This window comes from Spinacia oleracea, chromosome 6, assembly GCF_020520425.1.
Source record: "Spinacia oleracea cultivar Varoflay chromosome 6, BTI_SOV_V1, whole genome shotgun sequence".
NCBI classification, from domain to species: Eukaryota; Viridiplantae; Streptophyta; class Magnoliopsida; order Caryophyllales; family Amaranthaceae; genus Spinacia; species Spinacia oleracea.
Window position 1 is genome coordinate 134,536,020 of NC_079492.1, and position 27,710 is coordinate 134,563,729.

General features: G+C 35.2%; 1 protein-coding gene across 1 annotated transcript; it reads right to left on the minus strand.

The window, feature by feature from the left end:
• Positions 1–10: 10 nt before the first annotated feature.
• Positions 11–23,305, minus strand: LOC110798191 (D-lactate dehydrogenase [cytochrome], mitochondrial). Its single transcript, XM_022003358.2, has 18 exons — positions 22,963–23,305; positions 22,537–22,639; positions 20,310–20,410; positions 18,040–18,088; positions 17,773–17,865; positions 16,992–17,106; positions 12,670–12,730; positions 11,474–11,510; positions 11,324–11,385; positions 10,120–10,216; positions 8,653–8,727; positions 7,884–7,992; positions 6,870–6,979; positions 1,507–1,569; positions 1,249–1,328; positions 1,010–1,140; positions 743–786; positions 11–460 (listed from the first exon to the last, which is right to left on the minus strand). Exons 1-18 carry the CDS (start codon positions 23,205–23,207, stop codon positions 341–343), a joined length of 1,695 nt encoding a protein of 564 aa, XP_021859050.1. The 5' UTR covers positions 23,208–23,305; the 3' UTR covers positions 11–340.
• Positions 23,306–27,710: the final 4,405 nt, after the last annotated feature.

Here is a 27,710-nt window from a genome sequence, read left to right on the forward strand (position 1 = left end):
AACTCCAATATCTTCAAACAAGGCTAATCATACGAAATAATCGCACCATTAATAATTGATTCAAAATCCCCCCCAAATAAAATCTAACACTTAAAAGTTACATAAGGCAGGAATGGAATGGCTTGGAAGAAGATACGACGTATTAACCACTTTATGGGTTAGAAGAACTCAAAGATGATGACCTTCAACTATTAGACTGTGAGTAGTTGCTTACACTCAGTTAAATTATAGTACAAAACCAATGTTGGCTGCAGACAAACTACAATAATGACATAACTACACCGATTACAATAATGCACCGATTGATGTGGAGGGTTGCGCAGAAACAGAAAGCGCGTTCTCAAAAACAGACATGGGGAGGGATTAGCTTTCCAGGATTCATGATATTGTTGGGATCCAGAGCTAATTTTATGCGTTTCATTGTCCTCAAATTTTCTATTCCGAGCTCTTGTTCCAGGTACTGAATCCAACAAGGAAAAAGAAAAGATGAAAAAAATGAGCTCATCTTCATTCTAATAAGATTTTCACTAGTGCAACAGGAAGATTTTGATAAGTAGCATTGCAAGAATGAATGAATGAATGAGAAATCAAAGACGAGACTTATTTAAGGAAAGGCTGGCTTGAAATAGATTGCTTTAAATCTATGTATATTATTTGGAGGACAGAATAATTTGGCAACCATGTAGGAATCATACGCATAAACCTTATGCTACACTAAATCAAAAGAGTTTTAGACCATTACCTTCATTTTGCCAGTACCAACTCCATGTTCTCCGGTACATGTTCCTGCTCAGTTGGGAAAATCAGCATAAGCAACATATCAGACTAAATAAGTCGGTGAAGAGGAAGGGAACATATCTTACTTCTTTCCCAATTTTTATTTTTTGTTTTTCCTTTTTTTCTTTTAAGAGCAGGGAAGTGAGGTAGGTGACGAGGGGATGTGTTCGGGATTTGGGAAGGTTCATCTAAGTCACAACTCGTAAAATATCATAAAAATTCAGGTGGATACCTTCCATTGACAAGGCTGCCTGGACCATGAAATGATTCAGCCTCTCAGCTTCTTGTCTGTGCTCTTCGTTGTTAGGATCAAATAAGATTAAGGTGTGAAAGTTCCCATCACCAGCGTGGGCAACAACAGTGCTGTTTTCATATCCAGTATCAGAAAAAGAAAATAACCACAATAATTTGACAGAAAAGGCTAGCAAACTCATCAAACCAAGCATCAGGAAACTAATGAATGAAAATTACCATGTTAATGGAGATGCATCCAACACTTCTTTGGACTTTGAAATCAACTCTGCAAGTTGCGACAAAGGCACACAGACATCCTGGTAGGAAAAAGGTCATGATGAACAGGAGATCTTAAAGTTAACAATTCATCACAATGGAGGTGACGGAAATATTTTCTATTTTCTAATTTCTACTTTCGTTATTGCGGATCAATTGCATTGGGAAAGATCAACTCGGGCTTAAGCTGTAAAACTAGAAAAGAAATAATGAACTGACCGTAGTCATTGCTTCAAATGAAGGCTCCATTGCAAAACATGCCCACAGCGCTTCTTTCCTCATCTGCAAATATTTATGCTGTCAAATTCTTTATTCTCATTTTAGTTTCCTTTCGTTGGGTGGGGGGGGGGGGGGTTTGAAACAGAAACAAGAGCGAAATTATAATTTTTCGAAATGGAACTGATTGATTGCGCTCAAACAAATATTCGGCAGAAGAGGTTTAAAAGAAGTCCAGGAAATTCATAATATTGTACTTCCTCTGTTTTTTTTTGTTCTACTACGAGGAGTTCCCACTGCCTTCGGCCAGTGGACTAATCTCCCGCGGGATTTTGCATGGGTACCTCGATGGGCAGCATCCCTCCCAGTTGAGATTTTTTCCATACCCAAGGCTTGAACCCGAGACCTTGGTTAAGGAGCAAAAGGCCCTTTAACCACTCATGCCAACCTCAATTAGTATTGTACTTCCTCTGTTATTTTTTAAAATAACACAATTATTTAGGCACGTTTGTCAATTCACGATTACAAACATTAATATCTTAAATTATGAATAAGAAAAAATTATAAAAAAAAGTTGATATTTAAAATATTTATTAAAGGGACGAATCTAATAAGACCCCGCACGAATATGTTTTTTCTTCGGTATAAATTACAAAAGGAAGTCAAAGAAGCTTGTGTGAATAGTGTCTAAAACTCAATTGTGTCATGTAAATAGGAAAAATTGACATAAATAATCCAAACTTTCACACATCTTAAAAATAATCCCAACTTTGGATTATTTTTTAATAATCCAAACTTTAGGGGTTACCTTCTCAAAATAATCCGAAATCTTTTTTTTTTGTCATTACTAATCCATTTTAGGTCTATTGTACATAGGCAAATTGATAGTTTGGATTATTTTGAGAATGTAACCCCTAAAGTTTGGATTATTCTAAAATAATCCAAAGTTGGGATTATTTTGAGAAGATGAGTGAAAGGTGGGATTATCTATGTCAAATTTTCCATGTAAATAAGAGGTGTAGTATTTTTCAGCACTGAGCTTAAATTTGAAACTGTTTGATGGTATGCTATCAGACCAGACTCAAGTGAGACAGATTTGAGCATCTATATGTAACTGTAAAGAGGTATTCAAGGCACAATACACCACTCGAGGTCATTAGTGTTCGCAGTCCATATACCATGGTCTGACATAGTTGCTAAAAATGAGTCATTATGCTTAATGTCCTGTGGACACAAACCTTCAACATTAAAGATCCAAGAGCATCTCCAACTGTAAGCTGGTAGGATATTGCAGTTTTACTTGCCACATTAGATTTTTAAGCTGCACTACTTTCAAGCTACAAGCTCCCTTAATGGTTGGCTACAAGAACTTGTAGCTCGCACAAATCCTACACTTTAATTATTCAACATGAAGTTATTGTTTATTTGTTGAGCTACACCTGCTTGCAGGCACGTTAATTATTTTGCACTCCAATGATAGGCTAAATGATTGGTCTAAAGGATCTGCTGCAGATGAAGCTTTTGCACTCCAATGATAGGCAATGATTGGTCTAAAGGACCTGCTGCAGATGAAGCTCAACCATTGGAGAGCAAAATAATTAATTTGCTTACAAGCATGGGTAGCTCAACATAGCTACACCCTTAGAAAAATAATTAATCATCAAAAAATAATTTGATGTTGAATAATTAAAGGATGAGATTTATGCGAGCAAAAAGTTGTTATACCCAACCACAAGGAGAACTTGTTGCTTGAAACTTGAAAACAGTGTAGTAGTTTAGAATCTGATGTGGCAAACCAAACCACAATACCTAGTAGCTTACCATTGGAGATAATCATTAATCAATATCCAAATAGCCAACAGGGCAAACATGGAGCAATTCTATATTAGTTGGTTGAGCTAGGAAGTGTATGTGTAACAACCTATATTTAGAAAATTTTGCTTTTTACCACCTTACTTAATTTTATTGTAGTTTACCACCTAAAAAAAACGTAAAATTTTGTTTTTTGCCACCAAGTGATTTTTTTCCGTCACTCTACGGCTACACAATTGACACATTTTTGTGACGGAAAACTTTACTTGGTGGCAAAAAACAATTTTTTTTTAAAAGGTGGTAAAAAACAAATTGTATTTTTCTAAAGGTGGTAAAACACAACTTATTCCAGATTTACAATGAGAAAATATAATGAGAACATAAATTATTAAGTGGTAGCGGAAACAGTCATCTGGGATGTGTTTTTTTATTTCTACATTGTACCCATGCTTTTGAAATCGTCAAAATACAATCAACTTTTTCCTTGTTAACCCAACGTTAACGAATTCCGTTACTTTCTAAACAAACAAAGGTTATTCTTATAATCAACCTTATCTTTGTTGTTAGCCCAACATTAATGTAGAATTTTTTTGAAGTAAAGAAACTTGTTAACATTCTTTTACAACTACAAGGGTACTGGACAATTGACAATTTAAAAGACTTGGATATACGTAGAAATCAATGAAACAAAGGGGTATAATTTTTTTTTTTTAAAAATGTAGCAATGACAGATCACGGTATTTCTGCTACCAAAACACAAGGATAAATAATAAATCCCAAAAGGATTATAATCTTGCGAAAATATTAAGGAGTTTAACTAAATAAAATTAAAGAACTCAAGTGATTGAACTCTCTTCACACAACCAATTCCCAAAATCCAAAAGCTTAATCTATTAAAGAGTTAGCTTAACTTTTTCTTTATGCAGATGTCTTCTCGTCTTGAAGCGGAACCTTTACAAAAGATGAGCAGACATGACTTTGAAGAACTAAGGATATTTTTGTTAGGCTTGCTGACAATTTAGGGACTGGAGGCCGCAATACCCATTTGATCAGTTTGACAAGCATCGTTCACCCACTTATGATGCATTGAAGATCCTGTTGCACTTGAGGGATGGATTCAAGAAAGGTTAAATTTACTTTTACCACCTAATTTTTTTTTGACAAGTTGTGTTTTACAACCTCAAAAAAATAGAAATTGTGTTCTACATCCTAAAGAAAACAAAAATTTTGTTTTACCACTTGTCAACGGCAAGTTGGACGGAAAGTCAAGTGAGGCTCATTTCAACGGGTATATTTTAGATTTCCTTCTCCTTTTCCCACGACTTCCATGTGTATAAGCTACAACAATCCTCTTCTTTCCATTAACTCACTTAATTTGGAATCATTTCTCAAATTGATAGAGGCTTAATTATTTTCAAGGGGATTCTTGTAGCTTATTACTTATATGCATGGAAAAGATAAGGAAACAAAAAATATAGCCTTTGAAATGAACCCCACTTAACTTTCCGTTAAAGGTGGTAAAACATTTTTTGTTTTTTTAGGTGTAAAAATACAATTTTTATCTTTTTAGGTGGTAAAACACAATTTGTCAATTTTTCCTTCGAGAAATGGATAAGTTGTTTGGTGCTACTAATTGTCTAGAGGATTGGAGGATCCATATCAACGCCATTCATATAAAGAAGGATAAAGCTTGGATAAGGTGGATTCACACCTATTATGTAAAGGGTAGAGATGTTTACCAACTTACAGTCCCAATGCAAGCTTCCTGGATAATCAAGAAAATCATTGGAGCTGTAAGTTATTTTGAGAATATACCTCAGGGTATGCAGATGTTAAAAGCTCACACCTTCTCTATTAGGAAAGCCTATAATATGTTGAGAGGATCTGTTAGTCATGTGCATTGGAAGAAGCTAATCTGTAACAATCCAGCTCCGCCCAAGTGCATTTTTATTGGTTGGTTAGCTGCCCATGGTAGGCTTGCTACATGTGACAGACTTTTGAGATTGGGTGTGCATTGTGACCCAAATTGTGTTCTTTGCAATCAGGGTGCTGAAACAGGGAACCACCTGTTCTTTGAATGTTCTTTTGCATCGAATATATGGGAAGATATTTTGCGTTGGCTTGGGTATACAAGACTAGCTACAAGTTGGCAGGGGGAAATCCAGTTTGTCACCCAGATGAAAGGAAACTCAGCCAAGCAACAGATGTATCGGATGGCCCTTCTCACTTCAGTATACTACATATGGAGGGAGAGGAATATGCGAAGATTCCAGAATATTTCTCTTGATGGCCCTAGTATTAGGCGACAGATTCAATTAGCTATATATGTTAGGTGTTTCATGAATAGGAAACTCCATGTTATGGGAGAGAGTTTGTATTAGCTTTTGAGTGTCTTGTAAGTTGAGGGCCTTCCTAGATGGTCTCTCACTATCATGCTTACTCCTTGAGTTTGTTTTAGTTTGCTGTTTAGCCTTGTATTCTGTTCTCATCCTTTTGGTTAATAAAATTTAAATATTTACCAAAAAAAAAAGTGAAAAATCTAAAATTATTTAACACTAATTGTCCTGAGTTGTTTAGATTAGTTTTATAAATGTCTTTGCTGTGTGCCTTTTATAGATAGATGGTTGTGAGAAGGATTCTCTGACAAGACCAACCAGTAGCATCAAGTAACTTATTCATTTCTTGAATTCATCATTCAAGTGCAACAGGTCTGCACTACCATCTTAGATTGGTGGACAATGCCCGACACATCGATCGAAATGAAGTATTCTTGCCTTCATTCCCTAGATTGCCAAAATACCTAACGAAAACGTCCTCAATTCTCTTAATTAGTGTCTCCTCGTCTGTTTGATGAAGAACCACATCATGACGAGGAGCCAATTGCATAAAGAACAAATTAAGCAAACCTTCTTTTTGATTTTGAGTATAGGTTGTCTGTAGAGAAGTTAATCACTCGAGTTCTTGTATTATATTTGGTTAAACTCATTAATAAATTGTTGTAGTCAAAGATTGTACTCCTTTTATTTATTTATCCTTAGGTTTAAATAACTAAACCATCAAACAAAAACATATGTTGTAATGACATTCCAAGATGACGGTATTTCTGCTACCGTCTTACTTAACCATATTCTCTTTGTTTATTTCCACATTGTAAAATCTGAGGTGTTACAGTATGCACGCTAGACTACAATTATAGGTACATAGATATTAAGAAGCACAACCTCAATCAAAATTCTCTTTATATACAAGGATGCAATTTAGTGTGTGAACTGTGAAACATGTGAACTTGATCAGAATATACTTCTTAATTTGGAGTCCTTCAACACCATTAGGTGATGAGGCAGAACTGAAATGAAAGGCAGAAAAGTCGAGATATTTTCTACTAATAGGAAAGAGCAACTAACTGATTTATCAAAACATTTGGCCCCAAAAGTGGAAAACAGGAAATAGGACGGATAACTGCAGTACTGCACAACAGCAGGTCTGATCAAAGCACCAAACACATTGACCGTAAGTAGATTGATAAACTTGGAGAGATTAAATAGCCAAATTACCTTCCATAGCTCCTTTTTAGCTTCAGGTTCTTCAGCAAAAATAAAATCAGAGCCATTATGCTCAGAAGCAATTTTTTGAACCAGCATAGTCTGTTCACGTGAATATGCTTCTGCAAAATGACGAAGAGATTAAACATTATCATTCACCAACACAAAAAGAACCTTGGTAAAAAACCATAAGATAAAAGCACAAAGCATCCAACCTCGATTTTCTTAAGTCACTCCCCTCTCCCCACCCTTCCGCCAACCAAAAACACCAACAAATACTTTATATGGCTTTCATGAAAACAAAAAAGAAAGAAAAAGGAAATCAACATACATCCCTCCTGATTTTACACACAGAAGCGCAAGCATGAATACCAGCACAGACAAACACGCAGAAAAGTACCCTTCAGCACTACCGCCTAATATCTCAGGACTCAGTAAGCAATGTATTGCAAGTGACCTCTACCAGGCAACTGAGGCAAGCATCCTTGGTTGCTTGGAAAACTCCCATGTCAGAAATTGTATTGTCAAACAAATTCACAATTACGTTGAAAGATTCATTTCATTCAGGTAATGAAATCTGCTAAACCCAGACCTATATAGTATCAAATATCAGAAATTATTACATCCTGACACTTTGTTCGGCATTCCTTCAAGTTTAAAATACTAAAAGTAAAAGTTTCTAAAGCAAGCTTCTTATTTGCCAAGAGGATACAAAATGGAGGCTACAAGAAAGAACACGACGATTATCTAGTATGATTCCTACAAACGTGGGTACTCAGCAGATTAAGACATTTCCAGTAGGACATACATATTATCACAGAAAGAAGAGGATGGAATTAATCCGACAAGGGCAAGAAGTTGACAACCATATTATCATATAAATTCAATTTTTATTTAATATGAAATTACATTTTGTGCTAACAGTCGTATATTAATACCTCTAGTTCTATAATCCTATAGTAATAACGTGAAAAACTCGAAACCAAATACCAGAACACAGATCATGATGGAGAAAGTCCAATTAACCTGTTCCGACAAATTCAAATAATAAAGTAGGTGTTTCTGGCAAGTTTGATCCATTGGCAATATTTATTGCCCTTACTTGAACCTCGTCCATAAGTTCTACCCTGGATACCTGTTAATGTTGGAATATTATAAGTAGACTGAAATCTGAGAATGCATATAAATGTAGACGACCATTGATGAGATCAAATAATATTTTCATAATGGGAATAGAGTATGGCTTTTATACTTCCATTTTCTTAGATTTTCCAAGATTCAATACATAGCAAATTTAAACAGTTAAAAAACTCAAAAGAAAATAGAACTTAAGTGTATAGAGTTGAGTGCTGGTGCCTGTAAGCCTACCTCTTTACTCATGTGCTTTGTGCTTAAATAGAGAATTGCATAATCACAGGGGTTTTCTGTTTTTAGAGGCCCTTCTCTAACAATGATAAGGCAGGGAAAGTAGCTGAGTGATCTCCATAAAAAATTAAAATTTTACAAATGTTTCAAATTTGTCAGTCACATGAAAGAGAATTTTGAGATGGGAAGCCTTTCTAAATACATGGTTTTTAAAAAAAAAAACCACTTTCTCATTTCAACCCTTTAAGGATTTCAAGTGATACATTCTAGGTCCAAGTTTAAATGGAAATCCCTTTTACTCTATCCAAAACCAATAGTAAAGCCATAAACCAAACTACTTTGAACGAATATGCTTCAGCAGATAAACTCGGTCAGCTAGGAAATGAAAAAAGAAAACAAATGCTGCAACAACACGAATTTCCTCATTCACCTGTATTCCAGACAACATAGTGGCAATAGCAACATCAGCAGCATCCTTAATTGAAGGAAAGTTACACCTCGCAGCCTGTACATAACTCTTCTCAATCAGTCTACACTAAGAAGTTAAGTTCTACTGCTATTCATTATCAAAACAATTACGAATATAAAGAAATTTGACATATCAAGCTTGAAAGTATGACTAAGCTGTCTAAGCATATTAAGGAAAGTATGACTAGAAACCCTTATAGACGAAGTGATGAACCACAATGAATTCAGCCGCTTCCTTTGATATACGATTGGGACAACGCTGCAGCATACAAATATAGTCCAAAAATCAGGGGCCTCATTTTAATACATCGCTACCCGATATTCCTATATCCCCTGACAGGTTCTAAAAAGTAGCTGAGTTTTGCAGATTTTGAACTTCTTCATGATGCTACATGTCATATCTTTGGAACTTCATGGAATTTACGCATATGAATATTAATGCAGTAAAAGGTTCAAGGTTTTCCAGAGTACTTGCCAAGATACTAACTAAAAGGACAACAGATTGAATCTACTGTACCGCAAATTTGCAACTAACCAAAAGCCAGTCCAAAAGCATCCCACTCATGGAAAAAAGAGGAAAGGAATTTGGAGGCCCAACATTTCCTTAAGTTGTTACAACTCTCTGGCCTCTCTCAACCCTGGGAAATTCTCCACATGCAGAAATTTCAATTTCAGTACGCCAACTATACACCAAAAACTTTAACAAGTATAGCACCGAAGCCAATCTAAAAGAACAGACTACAGTCGTCACTCACTTTTAATCTTCCATTGTCTTAACACAAGCCAAAGAAGAAACTACTTCTACACTAAATGCCTTAGAACCAACCATAATAAATTCAAACAATTCTTTATCACAGGTTACTCCAAAGATTTTGCAAAACTACCTACTTGTTTACAGGCAGTCTCCCTGAAGCTAAAACCTTGGTTCCAAGAAATCAGAAAGTCGACTTATTCTATTTGTCCAGAAAATGGCAAATGAAAGCCTATCAGAAAATACAATGTCTTGCTATCAGCTTACATTATTGCACACCAACCTCTAACAAGCTAATAAATCATGCGCGACATTTGTGTTTGCACTAATGAGAGTTCAGATAAAGTTGATTGAGGATCTAACTATTCCCAAGGACATTGACGATGTGGCTACTTGATAACTCAAAGATTAAGAACCAAAAAAGATGATATTAATTCCCACAAAAAATGTCCACTTTCACATTTCAACAGTTTAAGAAAGTTCAATTAATTTCCTTAAAAAAAACAATTTGTCCCTTATTAGAAAGTGAAAGAAGTTGTTTACATTTTAGATAGTACATTCATTTTGGGAGCTTAGAATAGAACAGTGTACATCTTTTCTCAGACGGAAGGGGCATTGAGCATAGCGCAGTCAACATAATCCAAAATAAATAAATTTCTTTTAAATGTGACAAAGTACCACGGAGTACTGAGGGATTTTCTGAAGGCGTAGAGTAACTTCGGTAATCACACCCAAAGTTCCTTCACTTCCAATTACCAGCCGGGTCAAATCATACCTGACAAGTAAGAATTGAGGATACTTGATGTCATTATTTAAATGGTAAACACGACACAATTTCAAGATATTATTCGTTGGTTGAATACTTGAATTCAAAGTCAGTCTTTGATGGTTTCTGTCCATCTTTATACAAATAAATAGAATTTTTGATCTGCCTGTTATCCAGTTCTATTTCTATGATGAAGTCGCTAAACAGAAGAATATCATGCAGTCACTATTTGCCTTTTATCATTGATCCTTGTAGGTTTTGAGTATCCTTTTAGGAAATTTTCTTTGTTCTCTTTTTAAACCTTCCTAACACACAGTAGCCATTTGCCTTATTTATTATTGTTGATAATTGTAAGTTTTGACCATCTCAATATCTTTTTAGGAATTTTCCTGTGTTCTCTTCTTAAGCCTTTCTTACATGCCGGAGGCTACTCCTAAGTCCTAGCTCCATCTATTTCACCCTAGTAGTTTCACCGGAAGGTAAGAGTCCTGTTTAAGATGAAGGCTTCAACCTCGATTAAGTGTCCACGGGCCACATTATTTCACACATGCATGAGCATCACTCCCAATTTTGACATTTCTCTTGGAATATGTGAGTTGTCTCTTGGATATGGTGAGTCTTTGTCACTCTCGTGTGTTCCCCAAGTCCAGAGATTTTGTTTGGTAAGCCATATATGGTAGAAGTGTGTGTCGTAATATAACCTTGCTCATCTTGAGAGTCTGTATGGACTATGGAGCCTCTATGATTTTATCTTCCGTCAGTCTTACAGGGATGCTTCTCCTTTAAACATTCAGTGGAATTAAAAAGCAATATGCAATGATAATTAATTCTTTTTTTTATTGTGAGCAAAAAATTTCCCTCACACTATATTTTCTCTCTTTTGTTATTTTTTAGATCAACGGTCCATTTGCAACCAGAAGCAAATAAGTAATGATGCCAAACATGAAAAATGAGAAACAGAAGCCTACCATATCCAGCAGAAAGAAGATATTTCATAATTTTATTTCGCAGAGCCTAAAAATTACGAGAACATTCTAGCTTGTTGTAATTAAGTACCCTTTGTAAAATAAAATAAAGAAATAAAACTTCACATTTGAATCAAGTTGAAAAACAAACCCTGCAGCACTCTTCCGGGCACGATTTCCAGTCTTGACAACATCACCATTTGCTAGGACAACCTACAGAGCATAAAAATATATAATTATTCATCATGAAAGTATCTTCAAAAACTTACAGAGAACAAGATAAGCACCAAGGACAACAGACCTTAAGACTGATGACGTTTTCACGCATTGTTCCATACCTACATGCAAAGAGAGAAAAAAAAGCAATCAACATTTATGCTCTCACTGCATAAAATAATAATATTTTCACGCGTTATTGCATTAATTCGTTACATTTCGTGTCGTAGGTATGGGAATTGGAAAAAACATTGTACAAAATGAATATACTTGGAAGATGACTACCAAAATTACCCAGAGATAATAACAATTAAACACCTACATCAGATTCATAGTAAAGTGGTCAGTATGGTAGTTTAAGTGGTCCGATAAAACCAACTCCATGAGCCTAGGGAGTAAGGCCCTAGAGTATCCTCAACGTCATATCTTTCACATTAGATTTTAGCTCCAGTTACAGGATGCAAATTACATACATTCTTGTCGTTAGCAAGGGCCATACGAATAATTGATAAGGTCATCAAAACGGCATACATAAGGACATTTGACTTTTAGAAAACAAAGAATGTGCACATTCTAAACAAATGCATACGTTAGATGTCAAATAGAAGATTAATAAGTACAGAGTAATAAACTTACCACTTTCCTTTTTTTCTCACTTAAAAACCCCTTACCTTAACATACTTTTACAGTTGTACTTGTCAAACATACTTCCTCCGTTTTTTTATTTTTTATTTTATTGCACCATTTGGGTTGGGCACAAACATTACGGAAAATAGTAATAAAAAATGCCCATGTGAAAAAAATTTATTAAAAGAGAGAGAGAGAGAAAAGTTGGGTAAGAATGGTAAATATAAAATATGTATAAGGGCATAATGAGTATTTGGTGTGTGAACACATCAAAAACCTGTGAAAACATACCATAAAAGTAAATGGTGCTATTAAAAAAAATGGAGGAAGTATCTACTAACCCGAATCTCAGCTTTTTCTAACTTATCTGAATTAGATTTTCCTCTTATATTCTTAAGGTGAAAAGAACAAGGGTTACAGCTACATAGTCTTTCAGATTTTTCCACGGTGTTGTCACGGGACAGCCTGCCAAGAATAGTCACACTCCGTAATCAAGTCACACAAGATAAGGCAGGGAGAATAGAATATAGCAGTCAAACTCCTATTCTTTAACAAACAGTGACTAGACTACCTAATAGTTTTCCTCACAGTTAACCAAAAGAACTTTGACCCTTCACAGATAGTAAGTCGGGCATAAATGACTACGGTACCAACCTCACAGCTAATGAACCAGAGCAGCGCGTCGCACACATGCCACCAATTGTAGCACCAGGGCCTGCCCATTGAGATAAGATACAATAACTCTCGATCAACACACAAATAACCTCATGAATTAGTAGTACAAAAGTCATCAGAAGATTAAACCTTCTAGAGAAATCCATCAAGATATCAAAATTACAATTGAAAAATTGAAACCAACAGTCTTAACTATGACACAGCTTCTTTAAATAGACCCACCTGCTGATTAACTACCAAGTCACAATAGTCCCAACATTGGTGTTCGTTCACCTAAAACAGTCCCAAACCGGAATGACCCTGATCAGCAGGTTAAATGACCATGTGGCACGTTTTGGTTGGTCTTTTTACATTTTAGTTTCTTGAAAATAAATAATTCCTCCCTCCCCCTCCTCTCCCCACCATAACTGAATGCACTCTCTCCATTCCTCTTACCAGTTACCACTTACCACCATAGCCGCCGCCAGGGCCCACCACCAAGATTCCTCTGTTTCACCAAATTCTCAATTACTTCCATCAATTCATCCTTCCCAATTCATCCTTCCCGTAATGATGATGGTACCATCCTCGAATTCACCCAGAGAAATTTTGATAGCATAAAAAGTCAGAGAACAAGGAGGTAGGAGAATATGCGGAGTTGACGGGCTGCAGCAGGTGGCCATAAATAATCATATTGGTTGAGAAAATTGAATTTTTTTCATTTCAAACAGTCCAACATTTGCAGTGTTTGCTTGAACTAAAATTCCTCTCTTTTTGCGGCAAATAGCTTTAACACTTGGTCAGTGCTTTATATTGGAAGTTAACAAACATTTACTGGAATTTCCGTCTCTCTTTTGGGTGCTAGATTGTGGCGGTAGGTGGTGGAGACTTTGGTGAAGAAAGAAGATGTGAAGTGGGCTTGAGGTGGGGAGGAGGGATAAAGAATGAGAATGAGCAATAGTGATCGAAAAGGTTGAAGAGAGAGAAAGTAACAGTATTGGGGAAGGGCATAGAGGAGAGACAAGGTAATTTTATTAAACAACAACAAAGCCTTAGTCCCAAAATAGTTTGGGGTCGGCTAACATGAATAGTCATAGGGAACTGTCCACGAAACGTGAATCAAGAAAAGTAAAGGTCAGCTAACAACATAATTTTATTTTAAAAGGGATTTTTTTTTTACCTGTTTAACCGGTAGCAACCTAGCAAGTGATAAGGGACCATTTTAGGGAGATACCCTCAAAGTTGGGACTAATATTAGTTATTCAATAGGTGGGACTGTTTAAAAATGATATGTAATAGTTTGTACTGTTCTCATCAATTTTTCCAATTACAACATGAGGGTGCAAAGTGCAATGGTTAAATGAGAATTATTATAAAGCGTAAGTAAACAAACTAGTAACAGGTGTAATATATGGCTGCATCATTTGTTCTCATTTTAATACTCTTCAGTGGAAACTTAAGCGTAACAGAGTGAAGAATCATCCTTGAATTCCACTATCTATACTATACTTTCCACACTTTCCTTCCTCACATCATCATCTTTACAGTGTCTGAAAAGGCTTCTAGACGTCGAAGCCCAAGCGTGGCACACATGATTCCCAGGCAGTTAGAAAGACCTGTAGAAAGGCTCAGTAGCTATTTTGATAAGATGCACTAAAGCATGTGGAAAGGCTCAGTAGCTGCATTAAGTTCATGTCTACAACCTGTTTGTAAGCACAGAATGTTTGATTGAAAGTATTGCACCTCACTTTGACGAGGCACACACTTCACACCTATGCTCCGTGCACAGGCTCTAGGGCCCTATTACCTTAGTGTGCCTTGAGCCTTTTCATCTTTACAAGCATAGAGTATGTCAATTAAATGATTTCCTTAATGTAGGTTTCTCTCTCTTCATTTCTTGCTCTTTCAGAGGAAAGAACCATGTCTATTTATCGGCATTATATGAAAAAAGAACCAGTTGTAACAAATTTCTCCATAATCAACAGTTCAATTATTAGTAACTAGTATTCTATGCACGCAATGCGTGCAAATATTTTTAAAAATTTGATTTGATATATACGCAAGTATGTTCTAACGTTTTATAAACTTTTTAACAATTTTTATAAGTGTGTTACCGATATCTTATGTGGACACATAAATGTTAAGTTATTAAATTAAAGTTTGATCATAATGAACTAAAATAATCCTTCAATGACTTTCTTCTCTAAATTGTTAATTAAAACACAATCCTATATACACGATACACAATTTTAAAAAGTATGTACATTTTCTAAAACATGTAAGAAAATTTATTTAAACTAAAGAAAAAATATACATATTTATATGTAATAAAATCTAATAAGGAATTAATGTAATAACAAATTAACTAAAATAAACGTAAAAGATTGTGTTTTTACTTGTTTAATTTTTTTTTTATTTTTTTTTTTGCGTTTTTTGCCGCAAAGTGCTTGTATAACCATATAAATTATGGTATGATTAAGAGTAAGACTAAGTTAATTTTGTAATAAAAAATGGTAAGATTGAAGGATGAATTTCAATTTTTGTAACTGCCTTAATAATTGCTTTCATGTTTGCTATAGGAATTAAATTAAATTGTTGTTGACTTTTTGTTGTCACGTGCATTGAAATTTCATTTTTTATAATATGACATTAATTATCAATTTTTAGAATTATTATAATTAAATTAAATTAAAACTTATTAAGGGAATTATAGTCTATTCCATAAGGGGACACCAAAAGGCCATTTACTAAAATGACCTTATAAGTTCCCTTATAAAATAGAGATATACTCCGTATATCTTATATGCACGCTATGCATGCGAAATTATTAAAAACTTAAAATTGTATTTTTATCTAATATTAATGTATGAGCGTAAGCAAAGATCTTGTACATATTACGTGCAGTTATACTCTTATAGTCTTTTCTACATAATCATATCTTACCATTCTTATTAAAAATAAATGCCATAATAGTTTCCTAATTTTATAAAAAGTCAAAGATCTTCAAATATTAGACCATTCAATTTACACATATGGGGATTCCATAATGCTGGCACCAAAAAACTTTCCTATTGATAATCAATTTTTAAAATCAATAAAATCAGATTTTTAAATCAATAAATAATTAGCTTTTTAATTGTGAAACTTAAGAGGATAATTTAGTCCATGGTGTAAAAACTGGCCCGAGTTAACTCGTATCGCCCGAGTTAACTAGGTTTTGGAGGCTGGCGATACGAGATATCCCGAGTTGTCAAGGTGTTTTTAAAAACGGCGATATCTCGGCTGGTTCAACCGATCCGAACGAATTTTGTCCGCATTAAACGTTATTAGCCTCACATCTACTCGGTTTTCAGCCGAATTCCCCATGTTTTCGGCAAAAAGAAAAGGAAGAAGGAAAGAAATGGAGAAACTCCACTGAAATAGAGTAGAGAACTCCATTTTCAGAGCTAAAACAAGAGAGAAGAGAGAAGGTAGACAAAAGTAATCATTTAATTATGTCACGTGTACGGTTTAAGGGAGGGGGACTAGGGTAGGTAGTTAGTGGGGCTGACATGAGGCTTCTTTTTCAAATTTCAAATTCCTACGCGACAACCGCGACACGGTCCGCGACTAACGCATCATTTCCGTTACCGAGACTCCGCGACCGTGACCGATACCGCATTTTTTATCTATGATTTAGTCTTATCCTAAGGGGACACCAAAAGTGGTGTTACCGAAATACCCCTCCCCTCTTCACTTATATAATAGAGATAATGGAATATTTTCAGCTAGAAGTTTACCGTCTGAAAAAGGAAATAATGTTGCAGTTGTCACATACAGTACCTAATAGTGACACACGGGTAAGACCCTAGTAAAATTGCAGTCAGCTACTTGTTTGAACCAAATACTTGACTTCTAAAGAGGAAGCCCAAAAATCATGATATCTACATCAGTGGAGGTTATCAACTCCATCTTCCCAAAACACCTATTTTCTGGATAAAACCACTGCACTCTAAGTCTCTAACCATATCTTATTGGAGAAAGACTTAGAGCTCTTGGTATATGAGATACCGATTTACTACGAAGTTGACCCCTCACAAAAGATTGTACATCTACATTTTTTATCTCTCGTAATAAGATAAACAAGTGCCGCTCCGTTGCTCCTTAAATCTACTAGTCACTCAACCGATACCAATTTGCATGCAATTTCGACAATGCACGGGAAAAGGAAGCAATAATTGGTACCTAATTGTGGAGTGATTAAGAGTCTATAAGAATAATATCAGCTGCTCAATACTGAACCAACACTACCACATCAAACAGAAGAAATAGTAAGTAGTTACCAGGATCCAGAGGAAAGAATAAGCCATAAGGTTCCAAGTATTCATTTAACTCCATCCATCCAATCCCAGGCTCAACAACCACATCCATATCTCTGATATGTAATGCTTTAACATTCTGCAGTCCAACAAGAATACAGTTTGAGTTCTGATAAAATGAGTTCTGATCAATTATCATATGTAAGAACTCTTACATAAGGTACAATATTGTAACTAAGAACCAGTCAAATGCTGTGCCTTTGCTACGTTTCCTTGCTTTGTGTACTTGGTGCTTAACTAACTGGCTTTACTCTCTTTTTTCTAATCTAACTCTTCTTTCCTTATTCCCCCAAGACTTTTATAAATCGCTTTTGGCAACAGAACATTGAACATCAAGCAACAATGTTAAGCACCAGAAAATCTTACTAAACAATGATCCATTAAGAATTTTCGGACGAAGTAAGTTCCTGAGGGGCAGGTAACTGCTTACAAATTTGCAACTGATGACCGGAAGAATTTTGCTTTTTATTTATATATCAGTCTTATTCAATTCCAGTGCACTTCAGTTTCACAAATGTTGTCTGCTTCTACCCTACGTACAATATTAATGAATCTAGGTTCTAGCCAAGTCTTATTAAACATCCGCAATAAATTTTCTATAAAAGATACACATCCACACAAGATATTGCCGGGAGGATCACCTAATCTTAGTTTAATAACTTGGATTCTTGGAGAACGAAGACCTCTCTAATACATTAATAAATATTTATCAATAACCAGCATTATTAAAGAGGAGAATACATACTTTCATTAGTGACAAGTCAATGCAGACCCCTCCATGAGGAGACAAAGTATGACCCTCTATGGATGTAGCTCCACCATATGGTACAATAGGAACCTGCTCGTGAAAGAAAAACAAATTTTGAACAAAATTGCTGAAGGGCACAGTCACAAGAGTAGGTCATGGAAAATATAAGGATTTTTGTAAGACAGTCAGCTGAAATACAAGGACATTTACCACTACAGTGTTTAAGCCTCCAACAAGCATGTCAATGAAAGTTGAAAACCATACCTTGTGCTTGTTACAGGAGTTAACAATCAACGAAACTTCTTCTTCTGACCTGCAAGTAATAAGTTCTTAGTTTTTTATTTCCATAGTAGACGATAAAAATATAACCAACTAAACCAAGCAACAGGGGCAGAAGCGGGGGGGGGGGGGGGGGGGAATTAGACAGCAGCTTATTAGCAGCCTTTAGAACCTCTTGCATCTTACATTCAGGAACCAATCAATTTGTTAAATTAGAATAACTGCTACTGGGAGCACATAAATATTACGTACTTAGGAAACTTGAGGAAAATATAGTTACACTTAACCAAACGTAAGTGATGATATTGCAGATATGGAAAATTTATTGAACTTACAATACCCACACAATGACACAAGCAGACCAATCTTAAACAACCAAGATAAATTGAGCTCAACTTTCAATGCTCAAGATTGAAGACTATCTGATAGATGCAGGGGCGGATGCAGTGTGTACCATGGGTAGACACTTGCACACCCTGTTGGCTGAGGTTAAAATATTAATAAGCAGCTAAAACTCATAAAAAGTCATATGGCTTGCTGGTAAAAGAAGTCTAATGATATGCGCTAGACCTGGATTCGAATCTAGGCTGCCAACAATTAGTAGTTTTTTTTTTTAAATCAACAACTTCGTACTTGTTTTCATTAGTTTTACTAGGTTACTCTTTTGAGAGAAACTTGTCATTAATATGTAATTTTTTTTGCATACCCTCTACTGCAATCCTGGATACGCTAGTAGATAGATGCATCTCAACTAGTGGACTAAGCTTGTGTTTTTCCTAACAGATAGGGTATAGGGTTTTCACTATTCATTAGAAGGGGATACAGTTTCGGGAAAGCATTCCTTGAGTGTGAACTTTTTAGTCCACTCTCCAACATAGGTATAGAGCTCTTTGATCAAGTTTATTGGCAAAATAGAACAGATTGCAATCTTAATATGAATGGCACAGCAATATATTAAGGAAGTGGCCATTACAACTTATTGCTTTGTGTCCAACAGAAAGGAGAAAGGAGTGTTTCATATGTTGGATATCTCCATGGCTAACAAATGGGCAGTAATTTGTAATCAACAGACATTATCCAGTTAGTACCAATGCAATATTATAAACTAGATATATCTCTTCCCCCAAAATTACCAATTCTATTATGTATGATAAGAGTCCCCTGTCTCTTCACTCAAACCACTCACAAATTATGTTTGACATAAGGCACAGTTCTCTTCACCTATTAAGTAATAACTACCTTTTATATAAATGTCATAGAGTGCGAAAGAGAAACAAAGGTCGAAGGGGTTAAAACTTCAAGAATGCTTTTGTTTGTAGTTATCAAAAAATGCACTATTGCTACATCTGCCTATTAAGAGGCAAAGTTAAGAATCAACTCGGCAAATAGATTAAAACATAAGTGATCAGGGGGGTGAATAAGAATAATCTTTTGAATTTATTTAAAACATAATATTCAACAATCTACTGATCCTAATTTCGCCTCAATCTGAAAAAGTTGCAGATTCAAGAACAAGAAAAGCTAAAGAAGAATGATGATTGCCAGATTCCACAACTCGTAGGAGAAATCCCTAGTGCCCTACTTGCTACCAATTACGGAGCACAATCTTGCAATTATGCCTCATAAGGTGATTCACAAAATACTTTGAATTGAGTAAAGGTCACAAGTCTACTTATAAGATACCAAAGTCCATTTAATTATATTCATGCAGGCAATCAAAATCTCTACATGAATCATCATCCCTAGCCCCCTTATTGAAATAGTATGTCTTGACGGACTCTATCACAAATTCACAATGTTAGGTGTACAGCTCCAGGTCGAACCGCCCAAGCACTAAGTGAGAACTGTGAGACCATTGGTAGCAAAACTACATTCAGAACTTCATGCTATATTCCAATCAAAGCATGACGGAGCCAAACATATGCACACCCTGGTCTATTACTAATTTCAGTGCATCCAGCGCAAGGATTCTAACAACAGGACAAGTTTTAGATGATCGGGGAAAAAAATACAGATTTTCGACACAATTGTCATGAAGTAATTTATGATTTTATGGGGATTTTCCTAAAGAAACCTCATGCAGGGTAAACACTAAACAGAAGAAAAAGTGATATTATCTGGGATTGGAGGGCATTGAATAACTCAGTGCCCCATGTGAAAAAAAAGTTTAAAACCCTCAGATGAACTGAACAATCACCATAACCTGATATGAAATATTAAGCAGCGATTAGATGAGTGGAGGAGAGCTCTAAAACCTTGGAAAGATGACAATGTCAGGAATGTTTACAGCTTTATGAAAGCTGTTTTGCGGTTTCCCGTGCAAGAATCTCTCATCATAATCCATTGACATGTTTTCCTGTCAAAACCCAATAATTGGCATTATCCACCATGAAACAAAAGGTGGTCTTACTACCGGTAGTAAAAACAACTTCTGTTAGTATGCAATGCATTACCCCTCCGCTTTGTAGACCAGTAATTCACATTAGTAAGAGAGCACAAATACAAATGAAAAACAATGTAGAAACCATAATGCAACTTTTTTTTTTTTGGACGAGTAAACCATACTATAACTAAAAAGAGAGAGACTTTCCAGTTCATTTGTTACAAGATATTCCGTATAAGTTCCAAATAAAACTTGACATCATTACAAGAAGAATATATGCGTATTTGGTACTTTAACCTGTTTTACATTCACGTCTGATTAAACTAGGATTCAATTTTTTGAAACCCAAAAAGGTTATAGCTTTCTGCAATCCATGGACTATAGACCATGGTGCACAGAGAGCATGGTGCACCTAAAGAACATATCACATATGTGTATAAGCAAAAGAACATGACACTACGACAAAAGAACATGCGATATAATATTTTATTTTTTTGTTATAAAAAAATAATATATTATTTCACTATTTATTAAAAATATAAATAAAAAATATATTCATGTTCATTTCACGTAACCAGAAGTTCTTTTAATTATATACTAGTGTTCTTAAGGTGCACCATGCTCACTGTGCACCATAGTCCACCTTCTAAATCGCGGCTTGTCTTATGATGTACTATGATGTTAGAATTCCATAAAGGTTGTACTTGAACTCTGCTATAGCAAAGCAAAGTCATGATTTTAATTTTCACGGACGATCAATAAACATTAAGTTCATGGAAAAAATCCAAGATCTGAACCCCATCCCCGTCCTCCTAACAACAGGGAGCCTAGAAAAAAAAAACAGGAGAAATATAGATGCGTAACAGAAACCTCATTCCTCCTGGATGGGCAAAGAGCCTAGGAGCACCCTCAGCCTTTATGACCCCCTTTACATCTTTAGAGGTATTATAAATCTAGTGCAAAACTCAGCTGTACAATAGCCTCAAAAAGAAAAACTAAACTCCCGACGGAAAGAAAGCATGACTTTTCAAAGTCTCAGATTATTTTCGTTACAAGTTTATTGAATTAGGAGCATAAATAAATATGAAAACTTAAAACTATTATACCATAGTAGCAGTGTTAGGTTGAACAATGAAGAAATCCCAGCCGAAAAAACAACTCAGATAACCAGTAATCAAGAAACGAAAAGTACAAAACTCTAATGCACCAAATGTTGCTTGTTTTCCTTCAATTGGTGCACAAAAAAATAAATATCGCATTTCTGGCATAGAATGTTCCTGTGGTTGGATGCCACTTGCCAAAAGCAATTTTCAAATATCACATTTCTGGCATCCAACCACAGGAACTTCTAAGCTTTATAATAGGCAACAGCTTTTCCACACTACATCTCAACCAACTCACACTCTTCGTATTACAAACGAGGAAAGTGAAATGGAAAGACATTTACCATGAATTATAAAGCTATATCAGGTACTCTCAGCATTTTTTCAATGCTCTCATGAAAATCTAACTCTAGATGTTATCATTGACTTCAAAGCACCAAGTTGAGCACCTCAGTCCTTGTAAAATCTTGTAGCAACATTTCAAAAACAGCAAGGAAATTGCAGCATTAGTATGTCCCAATACAATTGACAAAAAGGCCACTAGCCTTATGATTCAATAATTGACTGAAGGTATAACCCTAAGTTGGTAACCTACTAGTACTCACTGCATTATAAGTCACTGTTTTCATGGAGTCTCTATCCCTAAATGTCATCATTGTCTTTGTAGAACCCAGGTGAATACCTCAATCCTTGTAAAATTTTAAGCAAGTTTCAATAGCCTGGAGGAAAATGTTGCATTAATACGTCCCACATCCCCAATACCGTTCACTAATCCTACCATATTACTTAACCTTGAGCCAACTAACTTTGTCCAATTCCTATGACAGGACTGGAACAGAAAATAGCTTCTAGAAGACTTGATTGTCTGAATTTCAAGAATTCAAACAACGGAATCCCCAAAAAACACTCTATATACTCAAGATATTATAAACCAGGTAAATGAAGACAGCAATTGCATTAAAACATCAGAATAAAACGAGTTCGGGAAAACAATACCCCACATATCGCCTTCAAGTCATTGATGAGCTCTTGTGGAACATTTTTGTGAGAACCCTTCACCACAAACTCAGTGCTTCCTTTACCGCCAACTCCAACACCTCTGAACATAATTCAGCAAACGAAAAACGACATCAATGATTGACATCAATAGCAATTGGATAACAACTTTGATTTTGCTCAAGTTTTGACCAGTTATTTCCCACAAACAATCAAATACATCTTCAATGGGGCTATACGCCTATACACGGGCCAAAAGAGCCTGGCCACATACAAGTCCGACGGAGTTCCATTCTAAAACTAATCGGCAATAGAATGATTACAGACGAATTAAAAAATTGGGGAACACGCATATAATCTATACAAACAAATCAACAATACCCACTAAAGCAAAAGCTAACAAAACTAGAAAGATGAAAAACTCACCGAGGATTAGGATTGAAAGCGTCAGAAAATGAATAGTTGGGTTGAAATTGCAGCATAAGTGAAGCAGCTGAAATGGGTATTAAATAAGAAGACCACCATAGATATGGGTTTCTTCCTTTTGAGGAGAAAACTTCTGAAACAGCGGTTGAAGGGTTGGTGTAGCTTTGAAACTGGGATGTTCGAAGATGTGTAAAGATTGTTCGGGAAGACGAGCGTATACGAGAGAACCACCATGAAAATGCCATTGATTTGTTGTGAAGTTCTAACTCAAAGCTCGACGCAGTTTTAAAAGAGCAGCGCGTGAGCCAGTGCCTACTACATGAGAATGTGCCTGCCGGGTTGATAAGTGAAATATGGTGGCTCAAGTCAAACCTTATTTACTTGGTGAGTCAAGCTCTAAGACCTCTCTCACTAGTTGGTATAATTTTTTTTATTATTATTAATTATTTTTGGCTAAATTACCGTTAATAAAAAATAGCTGTTACAAAAAATAAGAAATTTTGTGATTGGTTGATATGTTGAGGCTGACATGTGTCACACGCCCATTGGGCCTTTACCATCAAAATGAATCTTTCCAGCTTTTTTGTTGATTAAATGGCAAAACCAACGGCTCTTTACTCAAATTTCAAAGCATTTGCGTTGTATTTCCCCTGCAACAAATAGAAAAGTAGGGCCCACCATTTTCGTGAGCAAAAATTGAAAACATAACGCCATGCGAGATAAATCTGGTTTCCTCGCGAGTATTTTACGTTTTACCCATTGATGTGGTGTGCGAGCTTTTTAATTCTCACCGTTTCTCACTCGTGGGCAAATTTTTTTACTTACTGCTGGGAGTGCTCAAACAAGTCAAACGATTAACAAGCTAAGCTTGAACAAGCCAAACGATTAACAAGCTAAGCTTGAACTTTAGCTTTAAAAGTTCAAATTCTAATCATTTTTATCAAGTTTAAAGTTCTGTTCTGTTCAACTTATTTTGATTTATTTCACACAAAACAAGTTCAGATAAATCCAGTTTTCTCCATACATTTTCTCCATACATTTTCATTTAAATAAGTTTTTTCTAGATAAAATAACTTGTTGAAATAAACTAAGTTAAGTTTAGATAAGTTAAGATAGATGAAATTTAATAGCTCCAAACCTTATTTATTTAGTGAACCGAACTCCAACAAGCCAAACATTCAACAAGCTAAGCTTGAACGTTAACTTTAAGAACTTGAACTCTAATCATTCTTATCAAGTTCAACTCGAACATGTTAAAATTCAATTAACTCGGTCCGGTTCACTTGATGTCGATATGGTGACTACGTGCATAATATCAGTTTCAACTTAGGTGTATGTAGTTGATTAATCATATGTGTTATTGATTCATTTGCATTTGCTCGCCTTTTACGGGTGCAATATATGTTTAGTTTAATGATGCATATGATGTGAATAGGTGTTGGACAAATGCTCACCATTCTTAATATAGTGTAAATGTGTAATTATTGATTTTCAGTGTGCAAGTCATTTGAGAAATAATAATTACTTCTATGTGTCGTAAATACTTTATTTGTTGATGCAAATTTCAAAAAAAATTGATCATTGATAGTGTTTACTAAAGATAGATAGAGCATGCTTGTATCAAGCATCTCTCTTGTCCAAATTCTACTACTTTATTCCTTTTATCGCTAGAGGTGTATATTGGATGAATTAGATTGGACTTTGTGTAATACCTTGTATTTTTAAGTAATTATAAATATAACTAATTATATTTATAAAGAGTTTTACTATTTTTAATAAATTAAAGTCGCGTTTAAATTTTTATTTAAATGTATTTTATTAATTAAAATATTTATTATTTTAATTAGAGAGAAAATTATTTTCTTTTAGTTGGGGAATTTAATTGGGTTTTGAAAATTAAAACGAGTTTGAAATATTCTAGCCCGGTCAAATTTCAATTACGAGCCCAGGCAAATAAAGCAAGCCCAATCTCATTAATGAAGCCCATCTTTGAGTTCCTAATCCTAACCCATCTAAGAAACGAAACCTATAAATACCCTTCTTATGTTTCATAAATCCCCAACACTCATTAAACTCATAAACCCTCATAAAATCTCTCATTCACTTTCTCTCTCTTTCACTCGGCCCTTTCCTCTCCTTTGTGTCGAGCTCTCGCATGCACAGCACGACCTGCCCCTGATGCATGTTGCTCGCTGCACCCATGCCCGCGCCCCTCGCCCCTGCTCCTTGCCCCGCGCCGCGCCCACGCCTGGCCGCCTGCCTTCGCACAACACTGCACGCACAGCAGCACCGCACGCGCGCACATCACCGCTCGTCCCTCTCCTCCTTTGCTCGTTCACCGTCACCGACCACCACCTTCGTCGTCGCCGTTATTTTAAGCCGGCCGGTATGATTTATCTTCTTCCTAATCTATCTCTATTTAAATTATGTTTATAAATTATGATTATTTATTTTGATTATTGATTTAAATTATTTTGGGATTGGTTATAACACCAAAGTTGAGGATTTTGATGTTAGAATATTGAGGTTGAATTTAATTATAAGGTTTATAATTTTAAGATTTAAATTATATATTAAAGCTTTGATTTTTATGAGTTTAATTGGTTTTAATGATGAATTAGGGTTAGAGTTTTAATTACACTCATATGATTAATTTATTAGCATAATTAGATGTCAATTTTAATTATGATAATCAATAGGAATTTTCATATTCGTTGTGATCATTAAAGCGTCGATTTTTAATGGTTTCATGCATGAAATTAATTAGATTTCATGCTATGGTTTTAAATGATTCATTAGAATTATTATTTTCATTAATAACGATTAGTTCTCTTTAATTCAAGCGATTTAAAACTTAATAATGTTGTTGGAAATTCAATGAACATGAAGAATAATTAAGTCTTATTTATTCCATATAGGAGGTGATTTCTAGTCTAGTTTGAAAGTGAATCACAAAGTGGCCCCTCTACTTGGATATTCAAGGTACGTACAAGTCTAGGGTGACCCAATTTAATTCATGTGAATGCATGTTATGTCTATGTTGTTGTGATTCATGTTACTTGGATTATGGATTCATGTTTGAGTATGTGAGCAAGCATGTTATTATTGGTCATGTTTGTTGAATTGAATAGCAAACATGTTATTATTGGTCATGTTTGTTGAATTAAAATAGCAAGCATGTTGTCCAAGTATATTCTATGCATGTATGGTTTATGCGCATGTAAGTAAGTTATTTATGCTATTGTACGTAAGGTCTAGCATTTTATGAGTCAAGTCATTCGTGCCATGTTGCACTATTTAGCAAACCACACGTGATCCGTCCGTGTAGGGTATGCATATTTATTAAACCACATATGTAGGGTATATATACAACATTCTTTAGTGAACCACATATATATGTACGGTATACTTTATAGAGTCATTGTCAAGGTGAATTGAATTAGGAATTATTCGTGCCTAGTGCACAATCCGCATGTTAACAGGCAAGTCGTGGACTCATCATGCTAATAATCACGTTGAGAAAGAACAAAGGAGTAATTTCATTGGAGTCATGAAATACCCGATGCCCCTTTGAACACCTCCGGAATATCTTTCCGGTACTTGCTACAAAATTTTGGTAAAATTTTCGGGCAGTTCTTCTATACAACATGTTAGTGTTTCTAGCAATACTTCAACAGCTAACAATGGTGTATTTTTTTTATAGTTACTAACAACGGTGTATAGTTTTATGTAATTATTTTTTTTCTTTTTGATTAATTATAATTATTACTGTTATTGATAATATGTTTTTAATTGATTGTTATCGCTATAACAAGAGTCGTCGACAATTAAATAACAACGAAAGAATGTTTGGTAATTGAAATTGAACACTGGCAGTTCTCAACATTGGTAGCATGAGGAAGAAAAGAGATCTTTAACAATGGAGAATATGATCGAATATTATAAAAAAGAGTACAACTGTACAAGGAAGAAGGGGGAACGAAGATTAGGTTTTTCCTGGAACGATTTTTTAGTAATAGTAAAGAAGTAGTAGTAGTTTAGCGAATAGAATAGGGTGTTATGGTCTTTTAGAGTTTTAATCATCACTAAGTTGTTATGCATTTAGGTGTTTTGGTACTGCATTTAGTACTTGCGATTTTAAATATCAACAAGAGGGAAAAAACTAACAAACAGAAAAGTATTAAAAACATTAGTCAATTTAAATAATAATATGAATAAAGAAGGAAACTAAAATTAATGCTCTATTTACTAATTTCATAAAAATCATGTGCTAATGCATGACTGCATATAAAATAGCAAAACCTTTTAAATCACTGATAATTCTTAAATAAAATCAAATCACGGGATTCTATTTCACACTCCTCATCACTCTGCTTTAAAATATAGATATGCTGATCGAGGGGAAAACTAGGTCGTTACTAGTCTCTCCTAATCAAACAAATTACCTAAACTAACCACTAAACACAAGTAAAGCGGTAAGCAAGGGTCGGAATCCACAAGGACTAAGGTGCGCTAATCTATGCTAATCAAACGATAAGCTAGGTCGAAACGGGGTTTTGGAAAGTCAACTAACTAACTAAAACTAAATAAACTAAACTAAGAAACCAAGAGCAAACGAGATTAGGGAATGGGTCAAACACCAACAAATCATGGAATGGACATAAAAGAATTGAAAACGGGGGAGATTCACAAGCACTACATGATAAGCGTTGAATTCACAAATAACTCTAACTATCTCCCGACGTGCG